The sequence below is a fragment of the Diadema antillarum genome, unplaced genomic scaffold, assembly GCF_040938485.1.
Source record: "Diadema antillarum isolate AM-2024a unplaced genomic scaffold, OU_Dant_1.0 seq00001265_RagTag, whole genome shotgun sequence".
In the NCBI taxonomy this organism is placed as follows: Eukaryota; Metazoa; Echinodermata; class Echinoidea; order Diadematoida; family Diadematidae; genus Diadema; species Diadema antillarum.
The window spans coordinates 206,104-232,825 of record NW_027272047.1 but is presented as its reverse complement, the minus strand read 5'-3'; the positions used below and the strand labels follow the sequence as shown (position 1 = coordinate 232,825).

Genomic DNA, 26,722 nt, shown 5'->3' with positions numbered 1-26,722 from the left:
TGGAAATTGTGTCAGCTAACTCCTGCCATGCGATATGTTAAGCTCCATGAGACATATTTACGCAAATTGCTATGAGTGGGACTGTGTGTGTTGTGCACTGGATATATAGACCTACCTGCGCGATGGTAAGTCTACCGATCGGACTTTGAGATATTGTTGGGAAGTGCTTTATAGTACTAGTATCTCTATGAACCGAGATGACATATATTGAAAATTGATCGTAACAGAGATTCCTGCAGAAGGGTGCTGACTTCGTATGACCGGATACACCAGCCAGAAATTGTCCCATTACTATAACGTACAAGGATTGTGACGTGGTTTGTGGATGCATGCGGATTTCTTCCTTTGATTTTACATGATGGAGCAGTACAGCCTCCCAAACAGCTTGAATTTGAATCTGAACTAATTTGAATTTGAACTAATTTGCATGTGAAATTGCCATCCGATCCCATCCGATGCCATCGGATAACCATCGGATAGCCATCGGATGGCCAGTAGGTATAGCCATCCGCAGTGCTCTCAGCAAGCCATCGGGAAATGTACCCATCGGCAAGCCATCGGGAAATGTACCCATCAGCAAGCCATCGGGAAATGTACCCATCAGCAAGCCATCTGCTAGCCGATGGCTTGCTGATGGTAACTAATTTGCATGTGAAATTGCCATCCGATAGTTATCGGATGGCACAGCATCGGATAACTATCGGATGGCCTGCAGGTGGCCATCTGCAGACCACACTTATTTCGCTATGGGCATTACTAACAATTTCCATAAATGGCATGTGTTCTTGCTCCCCCTCCCCCCCCCCCCCCCCATTTTACACGGAAATCACGGCTTATGTTTAAGATATATTGTAGGTAGGCACGTGTTCTCTATACGCAAAAGCAGGTTCCCACTGGTACTTGTCTGCTAGAATAATAGTGAGTAACACGACCAGCTGCACGACATGTACGTGCGTGTAATGTAGGCCTATGTAAATTCGAACTGCTTTCCCTAGACATTCACCGGCATTGATTTTTATTTCTGTAAATTGTACTTTTGAAGTAGTAAATTCGTAACGTGATGTGTCTATTGTATAGTTCATGACTATGTGAATTAAATCAGAGAATTATGTGTATTTTCAAAACTTTGTCAGTAGTTATAGAGAGTTGTTCATTGTACAGCACCAGTTTACTTATCTGGAGCTTGAAGAGTTGAAAACATCATCTAAAACATTTTACCATCTCCGAAGTTCTCAGGATCAAACACTGCTATGATAGTCTCCATGGAAATAATAGAGAAACCCCATAAAGACGTTGATATGGCGACTGGTATGCTCTCACCATAATGGGCCGAATGCATAAAACAAGCAATATTGCTTCAAGCAAAAGCACAAGCTCGTCTAGTAAAAGGTCTAGCTCAAGCAATTGCTTAAGGACGTTCCTCAGTTAAAGGAAAGTCCATGTCATTTTCTTCAAACTTTCCATACCGTAATTTTGACCCATCCGAAGCCCAAATATGTAAATAAAACCATAGGTTTATGTGCTTGTTTTTTCTCCTCCGGGACTTTGAAGAATATGACTAATCTGCCGTCCTGTACCAAAATGATAGCGTTACAGGATCAAGACCATGATTGGCAAGAAAATCTGCAATGACAAACTTAAATCCCCACAATTCTTTCAAAATCCACGATATTTTCTCCAAATTTGCAGGAATTGCAGAAAAAGGTAGCCAAAACGAGGAAAAGGTTTTAAAGTTAGGGTTTACATTCTTATTCTTGAGCAAATAGCGCGATCACGCGGCAGAAAACACCGAAATCTCTCATCGACGTTTTCTGTTAGGGGTGAGCTAAAGGACAAGGTTCATAAAACTTATGCTGTACATTCAAAACCAATGTCATTTTCACGAAACATAAACAAATTATAGAAGAAGGCTTACTAATTCCAGAAAAACAATAAAAAGTGGGGATTCATGTGCTCGTTTTTGTGCTAGCAGCGCCCCCATGTGACATAATTACTATATTATCGCAAGTCCCCAAAATCTGGTCAGGAACCTATGCAGGGATGCCGTGACAGGGTGGGTTAATAAAACGTATGTTGTACATTTAAAACCCATGTCATTTTCACGAAACTTGACCAAATTGTAGAAGAAGGCTTACTAATTCCAGAAAAATGATAAAAAGTGGGGGTTCATGTGTACGTTTTTGTGCCAGCAGCGCCCCCATGCGACATATAATTATCATCGTAAGTCCCCAAAATCTGGTCAGGAACCTATGCAGGGATGCCATGACAGGGTGGGTTCACACAAGTTATGCTGTACATTCAAAACCCATGTCATATGCATCCATATGCATAACATTTTGCTTGTGCCCATATACCTTTTTGCTTGTCCCGCACAAGCAATTGCTTGCGTTTTCAACAAAAGGGACGTCACGCCTGTGCGAACATAAGAGCAAAGGCGAGTGTGGCAGCATGTATTTGAAAGGGCATGTGTGTGCGGAAACATTTCCTGACATAGCAGAAGGGCTATGAAATGATACTCATAAATGCACACACATACACGCACACACACATCTATACACACACACACACACACACTTATTACTGGTTGATTCCCATCACTGCTTACAGTTAGCCCGGATCTGCCAGATCGCACGTGGAGAGATGTCTCCTTGCTCTCCACCGAAGTCACACATCCTACCTGTTTTTCATCACATTTTGCGTGCTAATCACTGGACATTCCCGTTGTTGAAACGAAAAAGTTTCTTACACTACTCAGGAGTAATTTCTTGAAGATTTATACCACTCCTGCACAAGGGTGGTCTTTCTTTCATGAATATGAAAATTATACTTAAAAGGGAACGTCCCAGTTAAGCAAAAGCTCAGGCTCATTTTACAGAACTTGGAAAATCGTAAGCAATTGCTAGCAAGAACTAGCAAAAGGTATGTTTTATGCATACGTTTTCAAGCAAATGCTTGGTCTCTAAGCAATTGCTTGCGGGCAGCAAGTAATTGCTTGTGCTTGCTAGCAAAAGCTTCTGCTCGCATGCAGTTGCTTGTTTATATGCATACGGATTCGAGTATAGCACAAGCAATTGCTAGCGTTTATGCATCCGGCCCAATTAGTAGAGGCTACTATGTAATCCCGTGAGATTTTTGTGCCAAAATTGATTTTTTTTTTTGGCTGACTTTGTCAATTTGGGGGTGCTGAATCCAAAAAACTTTGGTTCCATTTTTTGTGACCACGTCTTCAGCCGCCATTTTGAATTTCAAAATGGCCGCCATAACAAACTGTATTTTTATCCATATCTCATTAAGTGAGCATTGTGGAAGCTTGAAATTTGGTGCAAAATGCGTGGTTGTGATGTCAGACACTCTGGTATATCTTTTTCTGATATTGTGGATTTTTTTTATACCATTTGTAGGCTGCCATCTTGAATTTCAAAATGGCCACCATAGCAAACAGTATTTTGAGCCATATCTCATGCAATGAGCATTGTAGAAGCTTCATATTTGGTGCAAAATGCATCGTTGTGATGTCAGACACTATGATATATTATTTTCTGATATTGTGGATTGTTTTGATACAATTACTAGGCTGCCATCTTGAAATTCAAAATGGCCGCCGTAGCGTTTTTACGCATATCTCATGTTGCAATTATTGTAGGAGCATCAAATTTTCAGTAATGAACATGCTTGTGGTGTGTAACGTTCCAGTACAGCTGTTTCCTATTGTAGATCATTAGATAGGCCACCATCTTGACATTCAAGATGGTGGCCAAAGAAAAACATATAAATGTAATACTGTGGTAAGAGCCATAGATGAATTTGCCAAAATTGTCCTAGTTAGACCGAATTCATTTTCAGGTCACGCAGAACCACAGCCATCTCTTAATTCAAAATTGCCGCCATAAATTCAGACTGTAAGGACGAGGTTCCAATGACGTCATCAAGCCATCCTGAGGGGCAAAGACTGCGTAAGGGGGGGGAGGGGAAGGGTCCCATACCACTTCCCATAAGTGTTGGCAAGCGTGTAAGCGTTACATCCCACATCCCATAATAGCCAAGCGGGTATGTGGTTCGCGTACACGTGATTAGTTTTAACTCTCAGGCAAGACATTATTTGTTGTCATGGAACCTCGTTAATAGTTATTTTTAATCCCAGTCATTATAAAAGCAAGCATTGATGCGATTAAAGGTGAGGTTCAAAAACTTGATACTGCCTCGAGAGAATAAAGACAAACAAGCAAAAGTTTCGCAATGGCAAAAAATGCCATAGTCACCCTACCAGGCATCCCATTCACAGGCGTGTTTGTTGACCACAAAATGAAACAACTCATCAGGGAGTTCATAATTGCTGGATGTATTTCTGGAATAACACAGAATGAATAAGGAATGCCAATGAGTAGATTTTACCTGATTGCCCTTGTGTGGGTCATCCTTAATTATCACGACTTCCAAGATGATTACTGATGTACCGCCAATGATTCTAAAACTACATAGGAGCAATAAAAGCTCAGTTCTTTGGCACTTTGGATGCATCAGAATTCCTCAACAATTTAGAACACCATCACACGACGAGGGCAATCTCAAAAATTGCCACTGCATTGAAACTTACGAATATGGTGCTTGGCAATCAGATATCGGAAACGTTCAAGGAGGATATTCTAGAAAGGGATGAAAAAGAAAGTTTTCATGTTCTGTACTAAGAATTTATATCTGAAAGAATTTAAACCAAAAGAAAACCCCAAAAACCCCTGTTTGGGATAATATGAGAAAGGCCAGACATTCAGCTCTTGCAATTGAAATATACTGTGTAAGATTCAATCAAAAGTCGTAAGCTTAAGAGGGCCACAACCTTCTTATAACGCTTCTACCAGTACAAAAATCTGATAGACTTGCCATTATCCAGTCATTACTGGACGATACAATTTTCGGAAGTTATATAAGTTCTACTGTTCTAAGTAATTCCACAATCACTCATCATCTCACAATTTTATGGCCTTCTCTTCCGTCTGACACAGAACAGGGAAAAAAAAGAAACAGAGGGTTCATCAAAGATGCCATGGGAGCTGTCACCTGTCACAACGAGGAAGCTGATATTCTCATTCCATTGCATGTATTAGATGCTACTTCAAGAGCAACAGAGAATTTCAGAGATATTGATGATTATTACGTATAGACACTGACATTTTCATTCTCCTAATGGATCTTTGCTTTACTTTTGCAACTGCATCGCACGTTGTCTGCTCCATCACTGGAAAAGAAGATGATAAAGTGCAATTGACACTGTTGAGAGATTATGTTCTGCAAATTGTTGCGAAAAACAAAGGTCTGCTTGGTCATGCCTTTCATGGCAAAGGCTGAAGTTGAGAATTTGAGGATGTCTCAAAGAGCAGATGGATCAAGAATTCTCTAAGCCTTGAATCATGCAGAATGTGCAATGAGACAGTCCATGCCTTCCAGAAGTTGGGCGTAGATGACTTCAACCTGGACAATTTGCTCTCGTAGAATCTTGATACAACACATCCAGAGAACAAACCTTGTAAACCTTCACAACCTAATTTGTGCCTCTACTTCAGGAGAATATGATATGGTACATTGTCGTTATTTCCAGCGGATATACATAAACGGTGCAATTAAATGCTTTTGGCTCCCTACACCAATGGTAGCCACAGAATTCATTATCATGTTCATATGGCAAGAAATGCAAAAGTCATTGTTTCTGGAAGAATTTAGAACAAATGCTCCACTGTGTACAGCCCTATACAAGTGCTGTGACTTCAAAAACACATGCAGGGAACGAGCCTAGAAGACATTAACTAAGTAAATTTCCGATAAATTTTCGAGTATACCCACACGGCTAATACTGTTTATTTAAACTCCACAACCAAATCGTCTAAATGGGAGCATTTAGTCACTCAGACACAGTTATTTAGGCACTTTTGAAAGTCATTTGCTTTGACACCAGAATCACATGATTTCCCATTCACAAGTTTTGCCCAAATGCAATGCTCTTGAAGGATTGTTTCCCATGGCAGCCATTTTGCATTTCAATGTGGCAGTGCACCTACAGGAAACAGTCCCGTCTATGCAATGATAATACTATTTATTGAAGTGATTGACTTCCACATATTTTTAGGTCCTACATGAAAGTGCTCCAGCATGCTTGAGTTTGCAGGGTAAAGATCTTACAGCACCAAATATGGGTCGAAATCTACATCTTGAATTTCAAGAGTGGCAGCCAATGCGAATAATCCATTATTACAGAATGTATGATTATGTGAGTGTATGTTTGTAAAAGAATGTACATTGTATACCTCAATAAAATTGATATGCCTAAAAGTTGCTTGTAACCATAGATATTATAGTTGAAAAGCACCCATTTTGAATGATAAAATGGCAGCCTCAAAAATGATCTGCAATTTTACGGAGGGGATCAAAGTGCATCTGAATGTTCAACATCATGAGCCCGGTTTATGCCCGGAATGTTAACTTTCTGTATTGTTTACAACATGAAATATTGGTCAAAATATGCATTCTGGTATGGTGGCCATTTTGAATTTCAAGATGGCCACCTACTAGTATAATATCAAAATGGACAGAAAAAGATGTTTCAGAAAGTCTGATAGCATACGCATGCTCTTTGCCCCTACTGTCGTTAGAACCTTACACACTGCATACGACTCCAGATATAGGCCCAATTGCATATGCTATGGTGGCCATTTTGAATTTCAAGATGGCCGCTAACCAAAATGATCCATCATTTAAAACAAAAATGTATATATTAGCATGTCACATCATGTCAAATGTCACTTGTCACATCATAAGCATACTTTTGCCTCAAATTTATACTTTCCATAATGCTTACAACCTGAGATACAGGTAAAAACACAGTTAATTATGGCGGCCATTTTGAATTTCAAGATGGCAGCCCTCCAATTGTATCAAGACACTCTACGATATCAGAAAATGGTGTATCAGAATGTTTGACATCATAAACATGCTTTTTGCATCAAATTTGAACCTTCATTGATGCTCACATTATGAGAACTGGGTCAAAATACAGTTTGCTAAAGCGGCCATTTTGAAATTCAAAATGGCGGCTGAAGACGTGGTCGAAAAAAATGGAACCAAAGTTTTTTCGATTTAGCACCCCAAAATTGACAAAGTTAGCTAAAAAAATCAATTTTGGCATGAAAATCTCACGGGATCCAATATTTCGACATAGCAGACGGTACTAAATGCATGGTACTCCAAATAGCACGTATTCACAATGTCAGACAACAGTTTCACATAATTTGAGAAAAAAAAAGATGAAATGACACAAAATATGTCAGAAATGATTGTGTTGAATGTATACTTTCTTTATACACTAGGTTTGATTTGGATTGATGGCTAAATTGTTTATTCAAAAAGAACAGATTCGAGCAGTTTCACTTGATATTTGAGCCTTGCCCTTTAATTCACCTCATGGCCCACAGTTCTTCAATGAATCACTAACTAGCAACATCCAATTTGACAATACTTTGAGTTGTATTTTTCAAAATATGGGAAAATTTGTGAAATTTGAACGTTTTCCTTAACCTTTGACCCTTGACCAAAAATTTTTCCCATGGAATCATTGTGCAGTAATGCATATATATATATATATATACAGTAGAGCCTACATAATATTGCGTTTGTGCATGGAGCATAATAAGGATCTCCAAGGTGTGGAGAGAACGTGTAATTTCAACATTGTTTAATAGTAGGGGAAAAAACAATCACCTATGACCCATGACCAAATGATTCCCACAAGATTCACTGTCGGGCAGTAAATTCATATGCATCTACTAATTAGTTCTATGATGATACCTTAAAGTTATTTCAAATGCACAACAGATTTGACCATCGACCCATGGCCCACAACTGCGCCGGATGCCCCCCCCCCCCCCCCCCCCCCCCCCGATCCGTCACTGATATATACATGTATGAATAATCTAGGCGAGTTCTATTCGTTCAAATTATATTTCTCGAGACGCCCAAGCATGCACATTGTGGCACACTGTAAAATTAAGTAGACCTACGCTATCAGAGTTAACCTCATTAAAAACTCAATAATCACCGCAGCATAGCCGTCAGTATCATGATAATAATCCGATAGTAAATTCAGTTCAGTTTAGAATATGCTCACTGGAATAAAAACATGAAACGAATCATCCCACCTTTTCACGACTTTAATACACGGTTTTTTGAGATTCCGCGCTGCTCCTCACGAGTGCTGCATGCTGTCGAGTTGTATAGACCGGAAGAGTGCGGCGTGGGGTGCAGCAGGAGTGACACGTAATGCTCTCACATGGTAAAAAAATACATACATGATTGTATGTGTGTATATATAATATGCATACATGTATTATATATATATATATATATATATATATATATATATATATATACACTGTATATACAAATCATATTAAAAGAAACAAAAATTTCAAAAAGGAAAACAAAACTAAACAAATTAAAACGTAAAACAAAACAAAACAAAACAAAACAAGAGAACAAGTGCATACATGTGTGTGTGTGGGGGGGGGAGGGGGAGGGGTTTAGTGCCTCCAATTCATATGGTTTCCATTTGTATAGGCGTACCGGCCACATTAGTAGTAGCTTTTAAACAAGGCGACTCGCTCTGCGTGCCCCCGTATAGCGCGTTTACCCCACAAACCTGTTGGCCGGCGAGTGGAGCGAGCCGCCTTTATCCACTCGTTCAGGGATGTGTACTTTTGTCGTTGTTGTTGCTTTATATTCTTTGACAAATTTGCGTACAAATTTGACGCAGAAAATACACACGGCACCAAGGCAAGCCTCGTTAATATTAAGTAGAATAAGAATAGTTACTTAATATTAACGAGGCTTGCCTTGGTGCCGTGTGTATTTTCTGCGTCAAATTTGTACGCAAATTTGTCAAAGAATATAAAGCAACAACAACGACAAAAGTACACATCCCTGAACGAGTGGATAAAGGCGGCTCGAACCACTCGCCGGCCAACAGGTTTGTGGGGTAAACGCGCTATACGGGGGCACGCAGAGCGAGTCGCCTTGTTTAAAGGCTACATTAGGAGCCACCCTTGTACCCTGATAGCAGACTGACGTCAATAATACGTCTTAATTAGGTCCCAACTTGTAAAGACTGGTCGCACGTCATACTGCAACCATTAATGATGTAAAATTTACGACAGTTTTGTAACGTATTTATCACGTCGTTTTTAGCGACGAATTTATGACGTAAATTTCACGTCAGTCTTAGGACTAATATCTATCACATCATAATAAAATAAGCGACGTATCTATATGACATGTATCCATGTATGTCACGCCAGTCAGTTTTGCGAGGCATTTATCACGTCATGTTAGCGACGTATTCATGACGTATAATTCAGGTCGGTTTTGTGACGTGTTCATCACGTCATGTTAGCAATGTATTTATGACGTTAATTTCACGTCGGTTTTGTGACGTGTTCGTCACGTCATATAAGCGATGTATTTATGACGTAAATTTCACGTCAGTTTTGCGACGTATCTATCACATGTTAACGACGTAGTTATGACGTATACTTCACGTCAGTTTTGTGACGTGTTCTCACGTCATTTTAGCGATGTATTTATGACATAAATTTCACGTCAGTTTTGCAACGTATTTATCCGTCATGTTAGCTACGTATTTATGATGTAAATTTCACGTCAGTTTTGCGACGTATTTAACACGTCGTGTTAGCGACGTATTGATGACGTAAAATTCACGTCAGTTTTTCGACATATTTGTCACGTCATGTTAGCGACGACCCTATTAATGACGTTAAATTTACGTCAGTTTTGTGACGTGTTTATCACGTCATATTAGCGATGTATTTATGACGTAAATTTCACGTTAGTTTGCGACATAGTTATCACGTCATGTTAAAGACGTATTTATGACGTAAAGTATTCACGTCAGTTTCATGACTATTTAGGCTCACGTCATATTAGTTACGTATTTATGATGTAAATTTCACGTTAGTTTTGCGACATACTTATCACGTCATGTTAGCGACGTATTTCTGACGTAAAATTCACGTCAGTTTCATGACTATTTAGGATCACGTCGTATTAGTGACGTATTTATGATGTAAATTTCACGTTAGTTTTGCGACATATTTGTCACGTCATGTTAGCGACGACCCTATCGGGCCAACGCACCTGTGTACACAAACACCCAAGTGGCCCAGCACCGCTCGCGCACACACGCCGACAAACAGACAACTCTCCAAACAATCGCTCTTCATTAGCAAGCAATGAAAAAAAAAAAACATAGACAAGTTATATATCATTTGAAAGAGGAAAACAATCTCTTTTACATGGTATATAACATGCTGCCATTCAATGCATTGTACAGTCATAGTACTCAGCGGAAGTGAATGACGTCATTCATATGTCATTTTATTCACTACGGGATATTCCGTATGTGGCCCCTGCGGCGTTCGGACGAACTATGGAATATCCCGTAGATGGCCCGATATGGGTTAATGACGTTTAATTTACGTTAGTTTTTCGACATACTTATTCCGTCATGTTAGCGACGTATTTATGACGTAAAATTCACGTCATGTTAGCGACGTATTTATGACGTAAAATTCAAGTCAATTTCATGACTTTTTAGGATCACGTCATATTAGCGACGTATTTATGACGTATAATTCACGTCAGATTTATGACGTGTTCATCACGTCATATTATTGTTGTATTTATGACGTAAATATCACGTCACTTTTGCGACGTATTTATCATGTCATACCATAACGACGTATTTATAACGTAAAGTTCACGCCAGTTTTGTAATGTATTTATCACGTCATATTACCGACGTATCTATGGCGTTTATTTATGTCAGTTTTTGCGACGTATATTAGTGACTTCCTAGATAGCAGACTGACGACGTCTTTATACAACCATGTTTTACTAGTTACATTCATGAGAATAATATGACAGAAATGTTATGTCAATTATTCAACCAATTATTTACGGCTAATAAAGCTTGATAATAGATATGTTTTCTTTGGTATTTTTTTTCCATTTTTTTTGGGGGGGGGGGGGGAACAACGTTAAGACTATCTATGGCATGATTTCACGTCATTTCTATATAGAAATAGTATTTGATATCAATTGGAATCGGCTTGACAGATATGATATATTGACTATTTTCGACTTTGACAACAAGGAAACGGACTGGCACACTAAAAAGCATACAGGTTGACTACTTGGAGCAATTAAACAGACCAAACTGGGCAAATTCATACCAGATGGACTCTAAGCACGGTATTGTATACTGGCCAAAAGTGGCAAATTTACAATTTTATTTCATCGTAAAATTATTAAATGAACTGGAATACTATAAAATGTCAGTTCATTCGAGGTTAAATAACTGGAATAATCTTGGCTGCGAAACCTACTAAAGAAATCAATCTTGATAGACTTATATGTACAAAATGATTTTTTTTTCTTGTGTGTGCTGTTTTAGCTGTCACATTCGTGTGTGTGCTGTATCAGCCACTTTCTCTGTCGGATTTTATTCAAATTTGTTATTGAGATTCATGGGAAATTTTATTCCTGGTAGTAAGTTTTTATGGACAGTCTTGCCTATATTTCAAATGTTCATAGGATGACGTGTCAATATGACATGTCAATATTTTTTGTATGTGCTTTATGAGCCTTATTTTTTTATTTCATTGTATTTTGCAACTGTTGTTTTTAACACTTGGGTTTTAAAAGTTATTTAGAGTAGGCATAAGAAGACACTGATACAATATTTGATGTCGTCGATGTATTTCTTTTTTTTTTGTTATTGAGTGTTACCTTTTCATTCTGTGTTATTTATGTATGAATCTATATGAATTATATACCGTTTGAATGATAAAGACTTGCCATTTTTTACGGACAGTAACATGAATTTGTGTGTGTGTGTGTGTGTGTGTGTGTGCGCGCACAACACACACACACACACACACTTGTGTGAGTGAATAAAGGACGGGTTTTTCAGTTTGAACGTAATTTCTGTTTGTTTTTATATCGATCATGCATTTTCATTAAGAGACCATGTACCAATATAATGATTCCAGTTGGAGCTTGATTGCTGCTGTTTTTTTACATCTATCATGGATTTTCATTAAGAGAATAGGCCCTATGTACCAGATATTAAAAAGACAAAACAAAACCCGAATATCAAAGCCTATATTTTTTCAACTTTCATGTTCCATATGACATGAGTTCTACCTGTCTAAATGCGTGTGTTTTGGTCATAAAGACGTCATTAAGACGTCATAAAGTCTTAAAAAGTCGACATGCGTTTTGGTTCTATATCGATCATGATTATACATGAGAGATTATCTAATATGCAAAAGCTATTGGCTATAAATACATTAACCTAAAAGGTATTCATATTGATTTCAAACTTAAAATGTGTAAGAAATTGTATACTTTATTGTGATATTCATTATTCAAGCTTCAACTAGTGTTTCAGGATATGATTATTTTGTATTTCAGCTGGCCTGATAAGAATGGAACCTTGTTTAGTAACCATGCCTTCAAGCATTACACTTTTTTGTGGATATATAAACCATGTGATGCATTGCGATTGTATAGTTAGAAATATAGGACGTAGACATAGAGTCTAGATTATCAGGGTGTGTAGGATACTAAATAGGTCAATTACATATATATGCTGACATCACATCATCATTGGGTTGTGCAGTGTATATCTAGCTAAGGAGCACAATATAAACTTAGCCGTAAAGATGACATGTGACACTTACCAGTTCGGTTTTTTTTGTTTTTTGTTTTTTTTGGGGGGGGTTCACGCAAAAAAGACGTCATATTTTACGTCTTGCCCTCGTGCAAACTATCGTCAAAAAGACGTAAATATATGACGTGAAAATGACGTCAATGGAGACGTAAAAAACACGTCAATATGACAGCAACACGACCAAACAAGACGTGGATATAACGTGATTCTTACCCGTGTGAACGCCACGATCGTGAACGCAAAATTCTGGTCGTAGAGACGTCATAACGACGTCAATTTTAAAGCAATGAGACATCAGAATATGACGTCTTATTTTACGTCTTGTGCTGGTGCAAATTGTCGACTATAAGACGTACATATATGCCGTGAATATGACGTCTGTCGTGACCTAAAAAAGACTTAGATTTGACGCGATTTTTACCAGTCCCTGCTATCAGGGTAGCTGCCATTAACATTAAATGAGAGTATAGGGGAAATTCGATATTTTTAAGGTCGGGACCAATTCGTTTTGTACGTGTGAGGGAATTATTCACCTTTATGTGTAAGAAGATATTTTCGCCTATGAAATACAATATCAGGAATGTGTTTCTTAATGAATTTCGAATTTGTGAATGTTTAGTTTGCTTGCAATCGTGTCACCACCATCGTCTGTGGATTTGTATGGAGTCATGGCAAGCGTGTGTTATGTATGGAAGTTCAGATTCTGAACGTTTTATTGGGTTCTATCCTCCATGTATAGGGCTCACACCTGTAAATAAAATGGAATGTCCTAGACCCCTTCACATATTCGTACCAAAGATACCAAAATAAATGAAGAAAAAATTTAATTAAAATCATTAATGCAGTTTGGCATAAAACTGAATAGCTGTAGATATTGAGTATGAATTCCTCTACAAACTGCATTTTGGTTTGAAGATGAAAGCCTTTCTCATGGAATTTGAAGGGACTATATTTCATTGGGTGCATGTACGGACGATAGGTGATTTTTTGAGTGACAAGAACTCGTAGTCTGGCTTTGCGGACCCTAGGACAGAGTTTGAGCCAAAGAACCTGCCTTGGAAATTTGATGGATGACATGGTATGGCTCACTTATCCAGGTTAGTGAAGATGTAACACCTCATTTCTCCCAGCTATTTTACAGAATTTTTTGAAATTTGAATTTCAACACACGTCTCTATGGGGAATTACACGTATTTACCCGTGTGAGCCCTATATACCGCACACGGCAGTCTCGCACAAAACGCCTGTGCTTTCTTTGCCGCTTGGCGGCGATACCCCGAGAATTTGCACGCCCAAAGAAAACACTCCGAGACTAACAACAACGCAAAGAGTTATAAACGGCATATCACTTGGGTGTCTACTTTACTACTCAGAAGGGTTCATCGTTAGTTTACAAATGCAGAGTGTTTATAAGTGCCTAAACACCCGGGATAAGTGAAAATTGATTCGGGCAAGTGATTCCGAACAATGAGGAAAAATGCATGCCTGAATTGGGCACGCCAAAAGTCTTGAAGCCACCATTTTAACCCTCCCCCCCTCAAACCCAAGACAACCATACAGAAGTCTAAGGACGTAACTACTGCGCTCGCTCGAATATATACACACTCTCTTTCATACACACAGCCACACACAGCTTAGCATCAAGTACAAACAACTAGTCCTTTGTTCTTGCATCTCAAAGTTCCTTGCAACATAGCATGGTATACCCTATGAGACAACTCTTTGAACTCTTCAAAAGTTTCTTTAACTACACACACATACTTTAGCTCCAAATATATAAATGTATACTACCTTAGCATGCATCATATATCTTTGTACTAATATGTAACATGTTACTAATATATAACTAACACACAAGTTCAATTTTGTTCACTTATTCCCTCTAGACCCATAACACATAACTATACACAAGTTACTATACAATACTGAGTACACCACTCAAACTTGCATGAGTTGGAAACTTTCACCATCAATACTTGAAATATTACTTTTAAATCAAGTCAAACAAGTATACAACTTTCAGTATTTATACTCTGTGACTGGAACTAACAGGAAATCAATAAAAGATACAGAAACATACCTTCAGGCTGCAGATTTTCTGGGCAAATTTCAGATTTGAGGAGATGCTCAGTGGGAGATGTTCACCTTGGTAGAGCAGCTAGAACAATGGCAAATTTTGGGTCTTTGTGCACCCACAAAGAACTCTCTAGCAGCTCTTGGCTGGCTTGGGATTAAATATGCAATTTAAGCTACTTGCAGACTGTTCCACTCTTAATGATGGGGGGGGGGGCATCTCAGGAGGGGGCATCTGCAGGGTCAAATATACTGGGGACAACTTCTTTTGCAATGTTACACAACAACAAATCACAACGTGTTGGGTGGACAGGTGATGGAGAAGTTTTACAGTGAATTCTGAGTAGATTCTATGTAAATTACAGTCGCCATGTCTGCATGAAACAAATGAACAGCTGTGGGTCAACTTAAGTTTTAAGAGTTCCCAAACCTTAGATGTAGATCACAGCACTACTGTAATTGGATGTACTTCATGAAACAGTTTTTAATCAAATTACAATGCAATCTCTTAAACATATCTGCCAAAAGAAAAAAGAAAGAAAGAAAAGAAAAGTGGTGTGCATGCAGCTCCCGTAGCCTTCTCCAATTTGCATTTGACTACCATTCAACAAGAATTATAAATTTAAAAACCAGAGCAACGAACATCTTGAACACCACTAAAAAAAAAAAAAAAAAGAAGAAGAAGAAGAAGAAGAAGAAGATATTTATGTGGTAATAGTACCGGTACATGCGTTTTTGTGATAACACAACAGTACATGAATGGAAATTGAATCACAGAAATGAAATGTTGCATTTCAATAGAAGTTTTTTTTTTTTTTTTTAATCCTAATTTGTGTAGTCTGTAGCAAAACAGAACTTTTGGTTTTGTAGCCAACAATGTCAATGATTTGACATTGACATCTAAGTTTTCTTTGACATGAAAACAACTGCTGAGCCACCTGCAGTATTTGGATCGAGCACACAACCACCATTGTGTCATTCTCAGTGAAACTGAACACTCACAGCAATTGTGGCAATAGCTGAACAAAAGCACATGAGGTATGGTGTAGTTTTGGTTGAGATGGGGCCTGGCTGCCCTATGTTTTGTGACATGATAAGAAACCGATAAGCCCATAGCTAAGAAGAAATTTAAAATTATTTAATGAAAATTCGTTTTGAAATGACTGATTAAGATAAAACAAAGAGATTGTAATAAAAGGTGGGACCACCACTGTTTTACTTTGTGTTTTGATGCACATATCATCCATTTAAAGACTGATTTTCATCAAATAAACTTGGCATTCCTCTTCCGATTTCATAGCATTTCTTTAAGTAGTTTGTAATTGTCTTGCAAAATGTTGAAATCTAAATCCCCAATCTCAAACAAATATCATCCCTTTTAAGGAATAACAGATGGTTGACCAATCACCATCCGTACATCATCCATTAATGCAAACTACTCGCACTTTGAATAGCTCTTGAACCAGGAAAATTGCTGAATAATGTTTGTGCAGTAATTTTCTAGAACATTGAAATATCAAAAAAAATTGTGAAAAAATAATGAGTCACCAGTTCTATTCAATTGCAAAATCATTCATCACACAAGTGCATTCTATACAAGTTCCAAAGTCTGAGAGTGTTGTGGATTTTGAAGGAAAATTTATATTATAAATCATGATAATTGTGTTTTGATTCAACCCACTGTGATTGAATGCAATCAACATTCTGAACGGTTGACTGCACTTGATTGCAGCCAACTTTCTCAAACGATGCTTATCTGGCAACTGTTGTATTGCAGATTAAAGGAAATAATAGTGGGGTATATCATGGGAAAGAGTGGGGGTTTCCATGTTACCAGAATTTAGAAAATCATCGATCACAATGCAAATAAAATATTCAAGGAACTACAATTGTATGTCTACCTGATTGTGCAATTTTTGTGGGCAAACTAACAACAGCACCCTTATCATTCAATCAAAGGTTTAACATCAGTGATAGACAGGTACAGGTATTGAAACAGAAGCAAACACAGCTTTCCCACAAGCACAGAGTGCTGTAAAGTAATCAATGAAACTTACAGGCTCAATATCTGTTCTAGTTGGCCATGAAATGATATTATTTCTGCACACTTCCTTCTGGTCTTTGTGGGGTGTCCTGGAGTACTTATCAAAAATTGATTCAATGGTATTCATAGAGTGGAATTGTCCACGTGTAAACTTTTAAAAAGCACTTCAACCCCGATCCATTACATAGTTTTTTAGTCTCTTGTAAATTACTGTGGATACAACTGAACTGTGTGCACACATCACTTTCTCTTATCATTTCTGTTCTCCCTCCACCCTCTCTCGATGTGTTTATGTTCTCCCCTCGTGACAGAGAGTAAAAGATGATCATTCTTTATTTGTGCTATTCTGTCATAACTGTCAATTTTGAATTGAAGAGAGTTTTCTTAGAACTGATCATTGCCATCATAAAGATCTAGTTCAAGTGTTTGTCATTGATCATGTACAAAGTGTGGTACAATGTACAAACAGGACTCTTCACAGCCAAAGAAGGATGTGTTTCTGAATGCTTTTGCAAGCGCAGTTTCTTTTCAAGCATTACTTTTGTCACATTGACAAAGCATAGTGATTGCATGTTCATGTATTCCTGTTATGGCTGCAACTTGCATCTTTTAAAGAGGAAATCCATTTATATAACAAAAGTATAACAATGTATGGTGTGCCCCTTGCCACAACATTGTGCACCAGATCGTACAGTATGTTAGCTACAACAGCTAGGTTTCATACAGTATAATTCAACCTTTAATTCAATGCTGAAGGTGTGATAAAGTTTATTTGATCAATTAGGACTTTTTTTTCCAAAGGAAATTATGAGATTTATGTGCTATATCTCAAATGGATGAATTATGAAGCTTGGTAGAAAACATTAATCCCTTCATTTTACATAAAAATATGCATAAAGGGATTGTAACAAAGTGTTTATGACAACAGTTAAACTTTAAAAGCTCCTTATTTGTCCAATTTTGATGAAATTTTTACATCTCTCTGTTTATGATGCCATTATTCAATATGAAATGAGTCAGTTTACTGAACACATATGAGTGTGGAAGCAAATGAGCAATGATTTTCAAACGTTCCTGTGAGCATATGTTGTACATGTAGGGCAATTTAGACTCACATTAAGTATTCAAGGTCAGTGAAATGAATGGGCACTTTGCTGTACCCTTGAAGCCCACGGTTAGTCCTACATGTTTGTGTTTATATACTCTGAAAACATCATTGAAGTTTAAAGCTGATCTGCTGTCCTAAACTTTTGTCCAACAGGCAACAAGGAGACGGCCGAACTGATCGAAGCAGCCACACCGGGGGCTGACGTCTCCCTCTACACAGTGGACGTTACGAACAGTGACCTGGTCAAAGCATCGGCATTGAGGTACATCAGTGAGGTAGTATCTGGAAGCTACAAGAACACAAATTTACCTGTCTCGTTCCCTATCTGATAATCTATTCTGAAGATGCACCTGTAGATGGTCTTTGCTGTCAGGCTAAAACTCTGATGCAGCGAGACTATCATCTTTGCTATTAAGCGATACGTCTGATGCGGCAAAACTATTAACAGCGGATGCACGCAAAGCATAACACTTTTCATAGTCTTGTGGTATCAGATGTACCACTTTGATAGCAAAGCGAAAGGCTCGTCGCATCAGAAGTTAAAGCGTTACAGCAAAGACAGATATCTGCTGCATTCTCTTCCTATATAGGTTAGTCTCTCCCTAGCCTCACCGAAGTGTGACGACATTCAACGTTAGCAATGTCAGTCATTTGGCATTTGATGTGTTGTATTCTATTAATAGTAATGTCTGTCCTTCACAAAAAACAAACAAACATGTTTATTGCATCATTATCGCAGTGAAGAACAGAAGGCAGATTTCTGTTGTAACCTTATGATTTTGATACTGACTGAAATGTTTTTGAGTTGTGTCTAATATAATTTGAAGCTGGGTTCCTGGCCTAGTTTACAGGCACACCCTTGTCGGTCATATAAAGGAGTCTGTGCCAAAAAGCCTACATATTCACCATAGGCCCTGCCCTATAGGACGTGTACTGTTAGTACAGTGTAGCTGCCCCCAAAAAGGGAGCAGCTACATAATTAGCTCACAGAGTATGATGCAATTGGCACAGACTCCCTTATGACCAACAGGGGTTTGTGCTGCGTAACTAGCGTTCACCTACACCTTTTTAAAAGCCATTGTGTCCTCGAATGATTTTAATGGGCACACATTTATCACATCTTTATTTTAAATTGGCAACTCAAAATTGTATTTTTCCATATTAGAGAAAGATTAGAGAGAACTAATGAAATTCATTAAGGTACAAAGTAACACACAGAAGGAGAATACTTTGTAAAAAGTTCAGTTTAAGGTAGAAATATTAACTTTGGTATTCTTAGATATGTTGCAGTTTAAGGATCATACATTTCTCAATAAAGAGGCTTCTGATAATGTGCATTGGAAATAAAAGTAAAATGAATAAATAAAAAAACTTGAAAATGTTTTACACTTCCATTTGAAACAGCAGTATAAAGCAAAAATATTCTAAGAGGAGGCAGCACAAAACCACAAAAAAATTGGTTTCTGGGAGTTGAAATGGATAAATTATTACTGTGTCATGTTTATGACTACTCCTCTGATACAGAGTACAAAATACAATTTGTATGTACTGTAAGCATGATTAAAGCCATACAGTAGGATTGTTGATTAAAACCTTATGGCCTACTGTGGGGGTAGTTGTTTGTCAGAAGCTGGAACGCAATTTTAGATACTATGGTATTATGTGGTTATTTTGGCAGACCATATGATACGCTTGACCAACAATTTCAAGGTTCAAATTTGATTGTATGGCATTCCGAGGACTGGGTGTGCACTGTAATGATATTATTATTCCTCTTGCCTTCAGGAAGAGATTAGCCAAGTGCTTTTTTTTTTCATAATATGCTAGAGAAAATGAAAATAGCCTGTTTGCTGAATTCTTGTAACATTTTCTTCACAACGTGATCCATGTGTGATATCACAAATTGAATACCGGTAGATTGTTTAATTTTACTCAAACTTTCACTGATAATTCAACTGATATTGCTGTATATATATTCACTCAGTCGAATTTGATTCCCCTTTAACTGCTGTGAGTCATCACAGCAGTTTCACATTTGGGCGGAGGCACCACGTCACCCGCCAGGAACTCTGTGGGTGTATTTTAAGAGTTGAAAAAGAAATTCCATATTAGGTTGATCTTCTCTCCACATGCATTCGAACATTGGTATGTTTTCCTCGTTGGTGTAGTGTGTCATGCAATATTTGTCTGCTTCAGGGTGGAGGAGTGCAAGAATTGCTTTCTCTCAATGACATTCTTTCGAGTTTTGTGTGACAGATTTGTACAAGTAATAGAAATAAAGCAGGAAATATTTATTCTGTAAATTGTGGTAAATGTTGCAGCTGAAGTGTGATTACAATAATTGATGATAGAAGGGGTGAATAATGATAATGATATACACTGTAGCAGTAAGATTCATCCCAAATTTTCCCATTGTTTATGACATTGTAATAGTATTCAAGACTTTATTTACCATTAATACAGTTTTTCCATTTCCTGCCTAGATTGATGTATGGTGTTATTATCACTGTCCTTTTTAGCGTAATTATCAGTGTTGTGATTTATTTTATAATTCATAATGTATTAACCAAGTCTGCAGACTTCATCATCACCATTGCCATAAAGGGTCTATCAACCTTATTATGATTGTTTTCATCATTCAAATTTTTCTGGATAGGGTACAGACAGAGGTGGGTGAGGTGTACAGTAGGCTACATGTTGTTGTTGTTTTTTGTTTGTTTGTTTGTTTTGTTTTGTTTTGTTTTGTTTTTTTTTCATTCAGAGAATACAGTGGACTCCCATTATAATGAAGTCCTTTGGACCAGCAGTTTTCATTTTGTTAAAACCAAACAGTAAAGTACACAAGGAGGTGAAATACTTGATGATTTTCAGACCTGAATTTTTACTTCACTGTCACAAGAATTTCATTTACACTTGTATTTTAACAGGAGTACTGTATTGCCTTGATAGGGTACAGTGCACTTTTTTTCATCATTCATACAGTGGACTCCTGTAATAAAGTTCAAAGTGCATGGGACAGGCAATTTTCTTTCAGTATATATCGAAATTTAATTATGACCAAACAGTATGGAAGTATACAATTAGAGGTACACGTGTACATGCAGGATGATTTTCAGACCTGACTTTTTACTTCATTTTATTGAGAATTTTGTTAGAACTGTGTTTGTTTGCAATGGGAGTACACTGTACTGGTCTTGACAGGGTGCATATTGAGGTGGGCAAGGTGATCATGTTTTTTTTTTTTTCATCATTCATACTTTGGATTCCTGTCCTTGGGACCATCAGATTTCTTTTTTTTTTAATTGAAATTTTGTTATAGAACCGAACAATTAAGTGATTTTAGGACCTGAATTTTTACTTTGTCGTATCCAAAATGTTGTTATCCATACCCGTGTTCATTATAAGGGGAGTGCACTGTATAGGTTTGATACCTGGCACAGATTGAGGTGGGTAAGGTGTACATGTTTTTACTTCAAGGGTATTCTGGAATTGATCAGTATCATTATGAATTAATGAGAGATTAGCATGATAGGGGTGTATTTGTGAAAATGCTGGCATCTCATGTATTGTTAATGTGCTTTAATACAAGTGTATGCTTCTTGTGTAGTGAGTAGCATGCATTTGCTGATTTTATGGTCAGTTACAGTGTGTAGGAAGTAGCTCCATAGATAAAACACTGATTTATTTACTTTCCAGGGGTTAGTCTTAAATAATTCCCATTACCTTGTCATTAACCCCTTCACTTAATAACTTTGGTTGTTTGTTTGCTTGTTTGTTTTGTAACAATGTAATGAATATACTTGACATATTATTGTCACATTTTTATGTATGCATGTCTTTATATTAAGTGAAAATAAATGAAATAAAAAGCATTTTCTATCCTTCATATTTGGTTTGATAGGGTGCGGATTGAGGTTGGCGAGGTGTACATGTTGGTCAACAATGCTGGAGTTCTGGTTGGGGAGTCTCTTCTTGCTCTGAAGGAAGAAGACATCAGGCGCACCATCAACATCAATCTTGTCTCGGCATTCTGGGTGAGCTCGCAAGAAATCTTTCAAGATACGGTCACCTTTGGTTAAATCAACCTCGCATAAGTTGAATAATCACCTATGTCAAGTTCTTTCCAAGTCCTCTTCATAAAATATATTAATTTTAATCCCTCATACAATTGTAAGTCGAATTTTCTCAGAAAGTCTTCAGTCAAAATACATTTGGCTTACAATATAGGCAAGGTTGACTGTGTTTGTCATTTGAAATCCAGCAAATTGCCTGTGGAAGATACATTGTATATTCCACAGGGGCATTTTGATATTATGAAGTGTTCTGTTTGACAAATTCGTTGGACAAACCTGTTCTCAGCCAGTCAGATGCAAGGATTTTAGTAGCAAATAACAGTTTGTCAGGGGGGGGGGGGAAATGCTTCATGAAAATGTTCCTTCTAGATCTCAACCTGGCTGTGAAAAAAAAATGGAAATCATAATATTTTGCACACACAAAAAAAAAAAAATGTGGCATTTTGACAAGAGTTACTAGGCAGATGTGCCAAGAACCACCCAGAACATTGCCAGGAAAATTGCAGACTGGTGTTTGGTCATTTTCCAACTTCGATAATTGTGAAGCTTGTGACATGTCATGTAATGTTTTTGCGATGAGATGGTAGAAAAATTTGTCATGTGATGTCCACAAGTGATCTCTCAAATGTGTGGCTAGCTATCCTGGCTGTTGTTACACCATTGTAGCAGTAGGGTCACTAGAATGGGTAGCTGATCGCCTGCTACACATTCCACGTTAGGGTGGCAAAAACTCATATTATTTTGAACAAGCCCAAGTGCGAAGTGTCAGCAAGGGTTTCATCTTTCGTTCATGATGGTATACTGTTACATAAAACACTCATGGATTTTTTTTATGTCTTGAAGTGTTTAGCAAAATTACAACCCTGGAGTTTAATTGAATAGAGATCTACATTTAAATATTATCTGGAAATCTGATGGCATATGGCAGTAAATAAGTACGACTATTCAGTCCAGAATTCTTTTTGAAGTCACAGTTTGCAAGGTCTTTTCGTTGAAATTATTTCCTAACTTTGTTCATTCATTCAATTCTGTCTACTGTCCTCAATGATTGGAATGCTTTAAATGTTTCCATTTCATTTTTAGAATACAAAAATGTACTACATGTATTCTCATTTTGGCTTTGAAACTACCATAGTTTCCTCTCTCACTATCTGCTGTCGTTATCCTGAATCAGATTACTAGTCGTAATTGCAGTCATGACCTTTTGATGGCAGATCCATTAACTTTATTCAACTGATTATGAGATAGTCAGGGACTGTGGAATTGGGATGGGAAGAGGCAGCTGCCACACACTTCAGGGCAAAAAAAAAAACCCAAAACAAAACAACAACAACAACAACAACAACAACAACAACAACAACAACAGCAAGAAAAACAATATTTGATACCAAATGAGGAAACCCATTATTTCCCAAGAGTCACACCAGAGCTGCTAGAAGTCTCCCTGATGCTTTAGGAGTCTCTCTGAAAATGTCAAAATCTGTTATGTTTGAATAAGAGAATTTAATAAAATCTCCCTGATGTTGGAATTATTTTTGCCCATTGAAATGCATGTAACACACAGTAATTTCCCTGATTGGTGTGTGGAATCTTCCTGATTTGGATGTGGGAATGTTAGCAGACCTGGGTCACACCCATTGACCCAACGAGGAACCCCCCTCCCCCCAACACACACACAAATGCACATTACAGAATGTTCCATAGCCTGTGGTAGTTTTCTGGCTGGTTTTAACTTCAAGATAAGAAAATTAGGTGTCTTCATACATAGCCTCTATCCTAATGCTCACTATACAGACCTTAAGGGCCTTTTTACCTGCCATGTTGGAGGCAGACTGCGGCCATAGTGTGACCACATGCTCAACTGGTGGCCAGAATGCGATGCACCGCCTTGCGGACTACTGCGCCTCAAAGTTTGGAATCCTGGGATTGGATGAGGCTTTAGAGTCCGAGCTTAGATCCGTCTACCAGAAGACGGGTATACAGCAAACTCTTGTCTGCCCCCACTTTCTTAACACCGGCATGATACACTCAATCAAGCAGAGGTAAGTGTTAAAGCGCCATATTGCAGACATTCTATACAATGGCATAATACACTAAACAACAGCATGGTACACTCAATCAAGCAGAGATATGTGTTAAAGCGCCGTATTGCAGACATTCAATGGCATAATACACTAAACACCAGCATGATACACTCAATCAAACAGAGGTTTGTGTTAAAGCGCCATATTGCACACATTCTATACAATGGCATAATACACTAAACACCCGCATGATAATCAAGCAGAGGTATGTGTTAAAGCGCCATATTGCAGACATTCTTCACAATGGCATGATACACTAAAGTGTGTAAGTGTAGAAGTTTTACTCTTTGAGATTGAATACAATAAAAATGAATTTATGTGTAACTTGTGCATCAGCATCATGCTGGTTGCAGATATCCTCAACACCTACATGATACACTATATAAAGTGTGCAAAGGTTTTATTATCAACACTAGATTATTATAATTTCTTCAATGATGGGAGTTTCAATCAATGAGCAAGTCTGTGTTTTAGCACGAAATTGCAGGCATTCTCTACACTATTATAAACCAAAAGTGGGCAAAGGTTTTGGTTTCTATATGAGATTGCTGAGTTTTCTACAATAGGATTTATAATCTAATGAGTAAGTGTTTGTGTTTTAGCACTGCATAGCAGGATTCTCAATACCAACATAAATTGAGCAAAGGTTTGTGTTTCCTCAACATATAATGATTGTAAATAAAGCATGAGCATTAGGAGCAGACGTACATGATTACTAGTAGCGTTAGTATGATTAGTATTGGTAGTTTTGTTATATTTTGTCATTAATATTTTATCTTACCAATTCTATGATACAGCAACAATGGACGTGAAATTCATGTGCATCATTCATTTCATTTGTCAATAATAGATAGATAATTCTAGAAGAAGAAGCTTCTTGTAATAAACCAGTTCCGAGGTAGCAATTGCTCAAATAATCACAGGTTTTAAACCATTAAAACAAAAGTGTTGAAAATCTAGGTGTCATCCACCTACACATATGTACAAGGGTGTAGGTGATATCAAACATGCCAATGTTGACAAGCTCCCTTGAATGTTTTGAATGTTGTTTCGCTGTAACAAAAAAAAAAATGTCCAGGTACTTTCCATGACATTGCTCATTACAACTCTGTCTGTCATGTTGTTTTTATCATCACCTTTATCTGTTCATTTGCAGAATGTAACTTCATATCGATTTATCTCTTTTTGATACATTTTTAGAGGTCATGGAATGAGTGAAACATCAGCAGCAGCTGATGTCATTGTGGATGGCATCTTGAGACAAAAACGCTATGTCTTTTATCCAAAGATCTTCAGTCTCAGTGCGACTGTCAAAGAGTAAGTGAAAGTAGCTTGTGCCAGGATGTGCATGTGCCTTTGGTTTCTAAGTGTTCCTATCTTGAAACTAAAACATAATAGTGGTGAAGGCTCAAAATTCATCTTTCACCAGCTTGAATTTACTTGCAAAATATCAGATAGCTCTGCCAAGAAACTTGTATGGCGAGAGTTCTAACATGTGAAATTATGAAAGTCATGTACTGACTCTTATTCCAGAAGTGCCCTCCCTGTTCAGTAGTGGGTGTGTAGAATCTTCTGTTATAATGATGATGGAATCATATCCAAGAAGTAGCATTGAAGCATATATGATCTTACTCTATGGAAAGAAAAAGTCAAAAGACACACCCAGAAGTATTGCTGCATTGATGACTTCCAGAATCACAGTCACCATTTAAGTTGGATATTTCTGGTGAGAGGTCTTTATAAACCCATTGAGGATGAGTCCCAAGTATACTCGTGCAAGCGTCTATGAGAAATGTGTGTTGTTGGAAAATCAAACCATCCTTAACAGGTTAAAAGTAGAAATGAAAGGGGGCTTTGGCACAGTGGATACGACTCATGACTCCAAATCGGAGGACCCAAATTTTATTCCCAGTGCTTATATCAAGATGTTTAATTGCCCACCGTGTCCCTCTCAACCCAGGTGTATAAATGGGTACCTGGCAATGCTAGGGTAATAATAATAGTAGGGCTGTCTGATAGAGGACAACAGTGAAGAGGCTTCCCTGGATAAAGAAGACATTAGACCGAATTACAATTAAAGAACCTGTTTACCAATGGGAACAGTGATCTACACAATTTTCAAGATGTGACATTTAATGCATATGTGTACGTCTGTTTTGCCACAAAACATATCATAATATTATAAGATTTTCGCGAAAAAGCCTAAAATATTTATCTGTATTTTTCTCAATAAACCGTAACTGTAGACGGTTTAGTCTGGAAACATTTTCATCATAACTATTGTTCACATTTTACATATCTAACAACACTTAACATCGATCTTGCCGATTCAAATTTTTACAGTGATTGTTTCTATCCCTAACTCACATTTTAGAAGCATTTTAAAGCACTAATGCAGGGTTTTTGTTTCATCTGCAAATGGTAAATTAGGCCTTTAAACTGTACTGTCTTCACAGATTACTCCCACATGATGGTCGGCTAGCCCTGTTGGACTTCATCAACGTCAAGATACCATCTCAGAACCAAACAGGACTTCATGAAGACTAA

At 37.7% G+C, this 26,722-nt stretch overlaps 1 protein-coding gene across 1 annotated transcript; it reads left to right on the top strand.

Annotated features, from left to right (window-relative positions):
* Positions 1 to 455: 455 nt before the first annotated feature.
* On the top strand, positions 456 to 26,722 carry LOC139745416 (estradiol 17-beta-dehydrogenase 11-like). The gene is made up of 6 exons (XM_071655806.1): positions 456 to 636; positions 18,172 to 18,280; positions 21,920 to 22,052; positions 23,886 to 24,133; positions 25,376 to 25,492; positions 26,632 to 26,722. The coding sequence occupies exons 1-6, from the start codon at positions 456 to 458 to the stop codon at positions 26,720 to 26,722; spliced, it is 879 nt and encodes a 292-aa protein (XP_071511907.1).

Coding starts and splice junctions, on each gene's coding strand:
- LOC139745416 (XM_071655806.1), top strand. CDS start 456: ATGCCATCGGATAACCATCGGATAGCCATCGGATGGCCAGTAGGTATA. Junction 24,134..25,375: donor ATACACTCAATCAAGCAGAG/GTAAGTGTTAAA, acceptor ATACATTTTTAG/AGGTCATGGAATGAGTGAAA. Junction 25,493..26,631: donor CTCAGTGCGACTGTCAAAGA/GTAAGTGAAAGT, acceptor CTGTCTTCACAG/ATTACTCCCACATGATGGTC.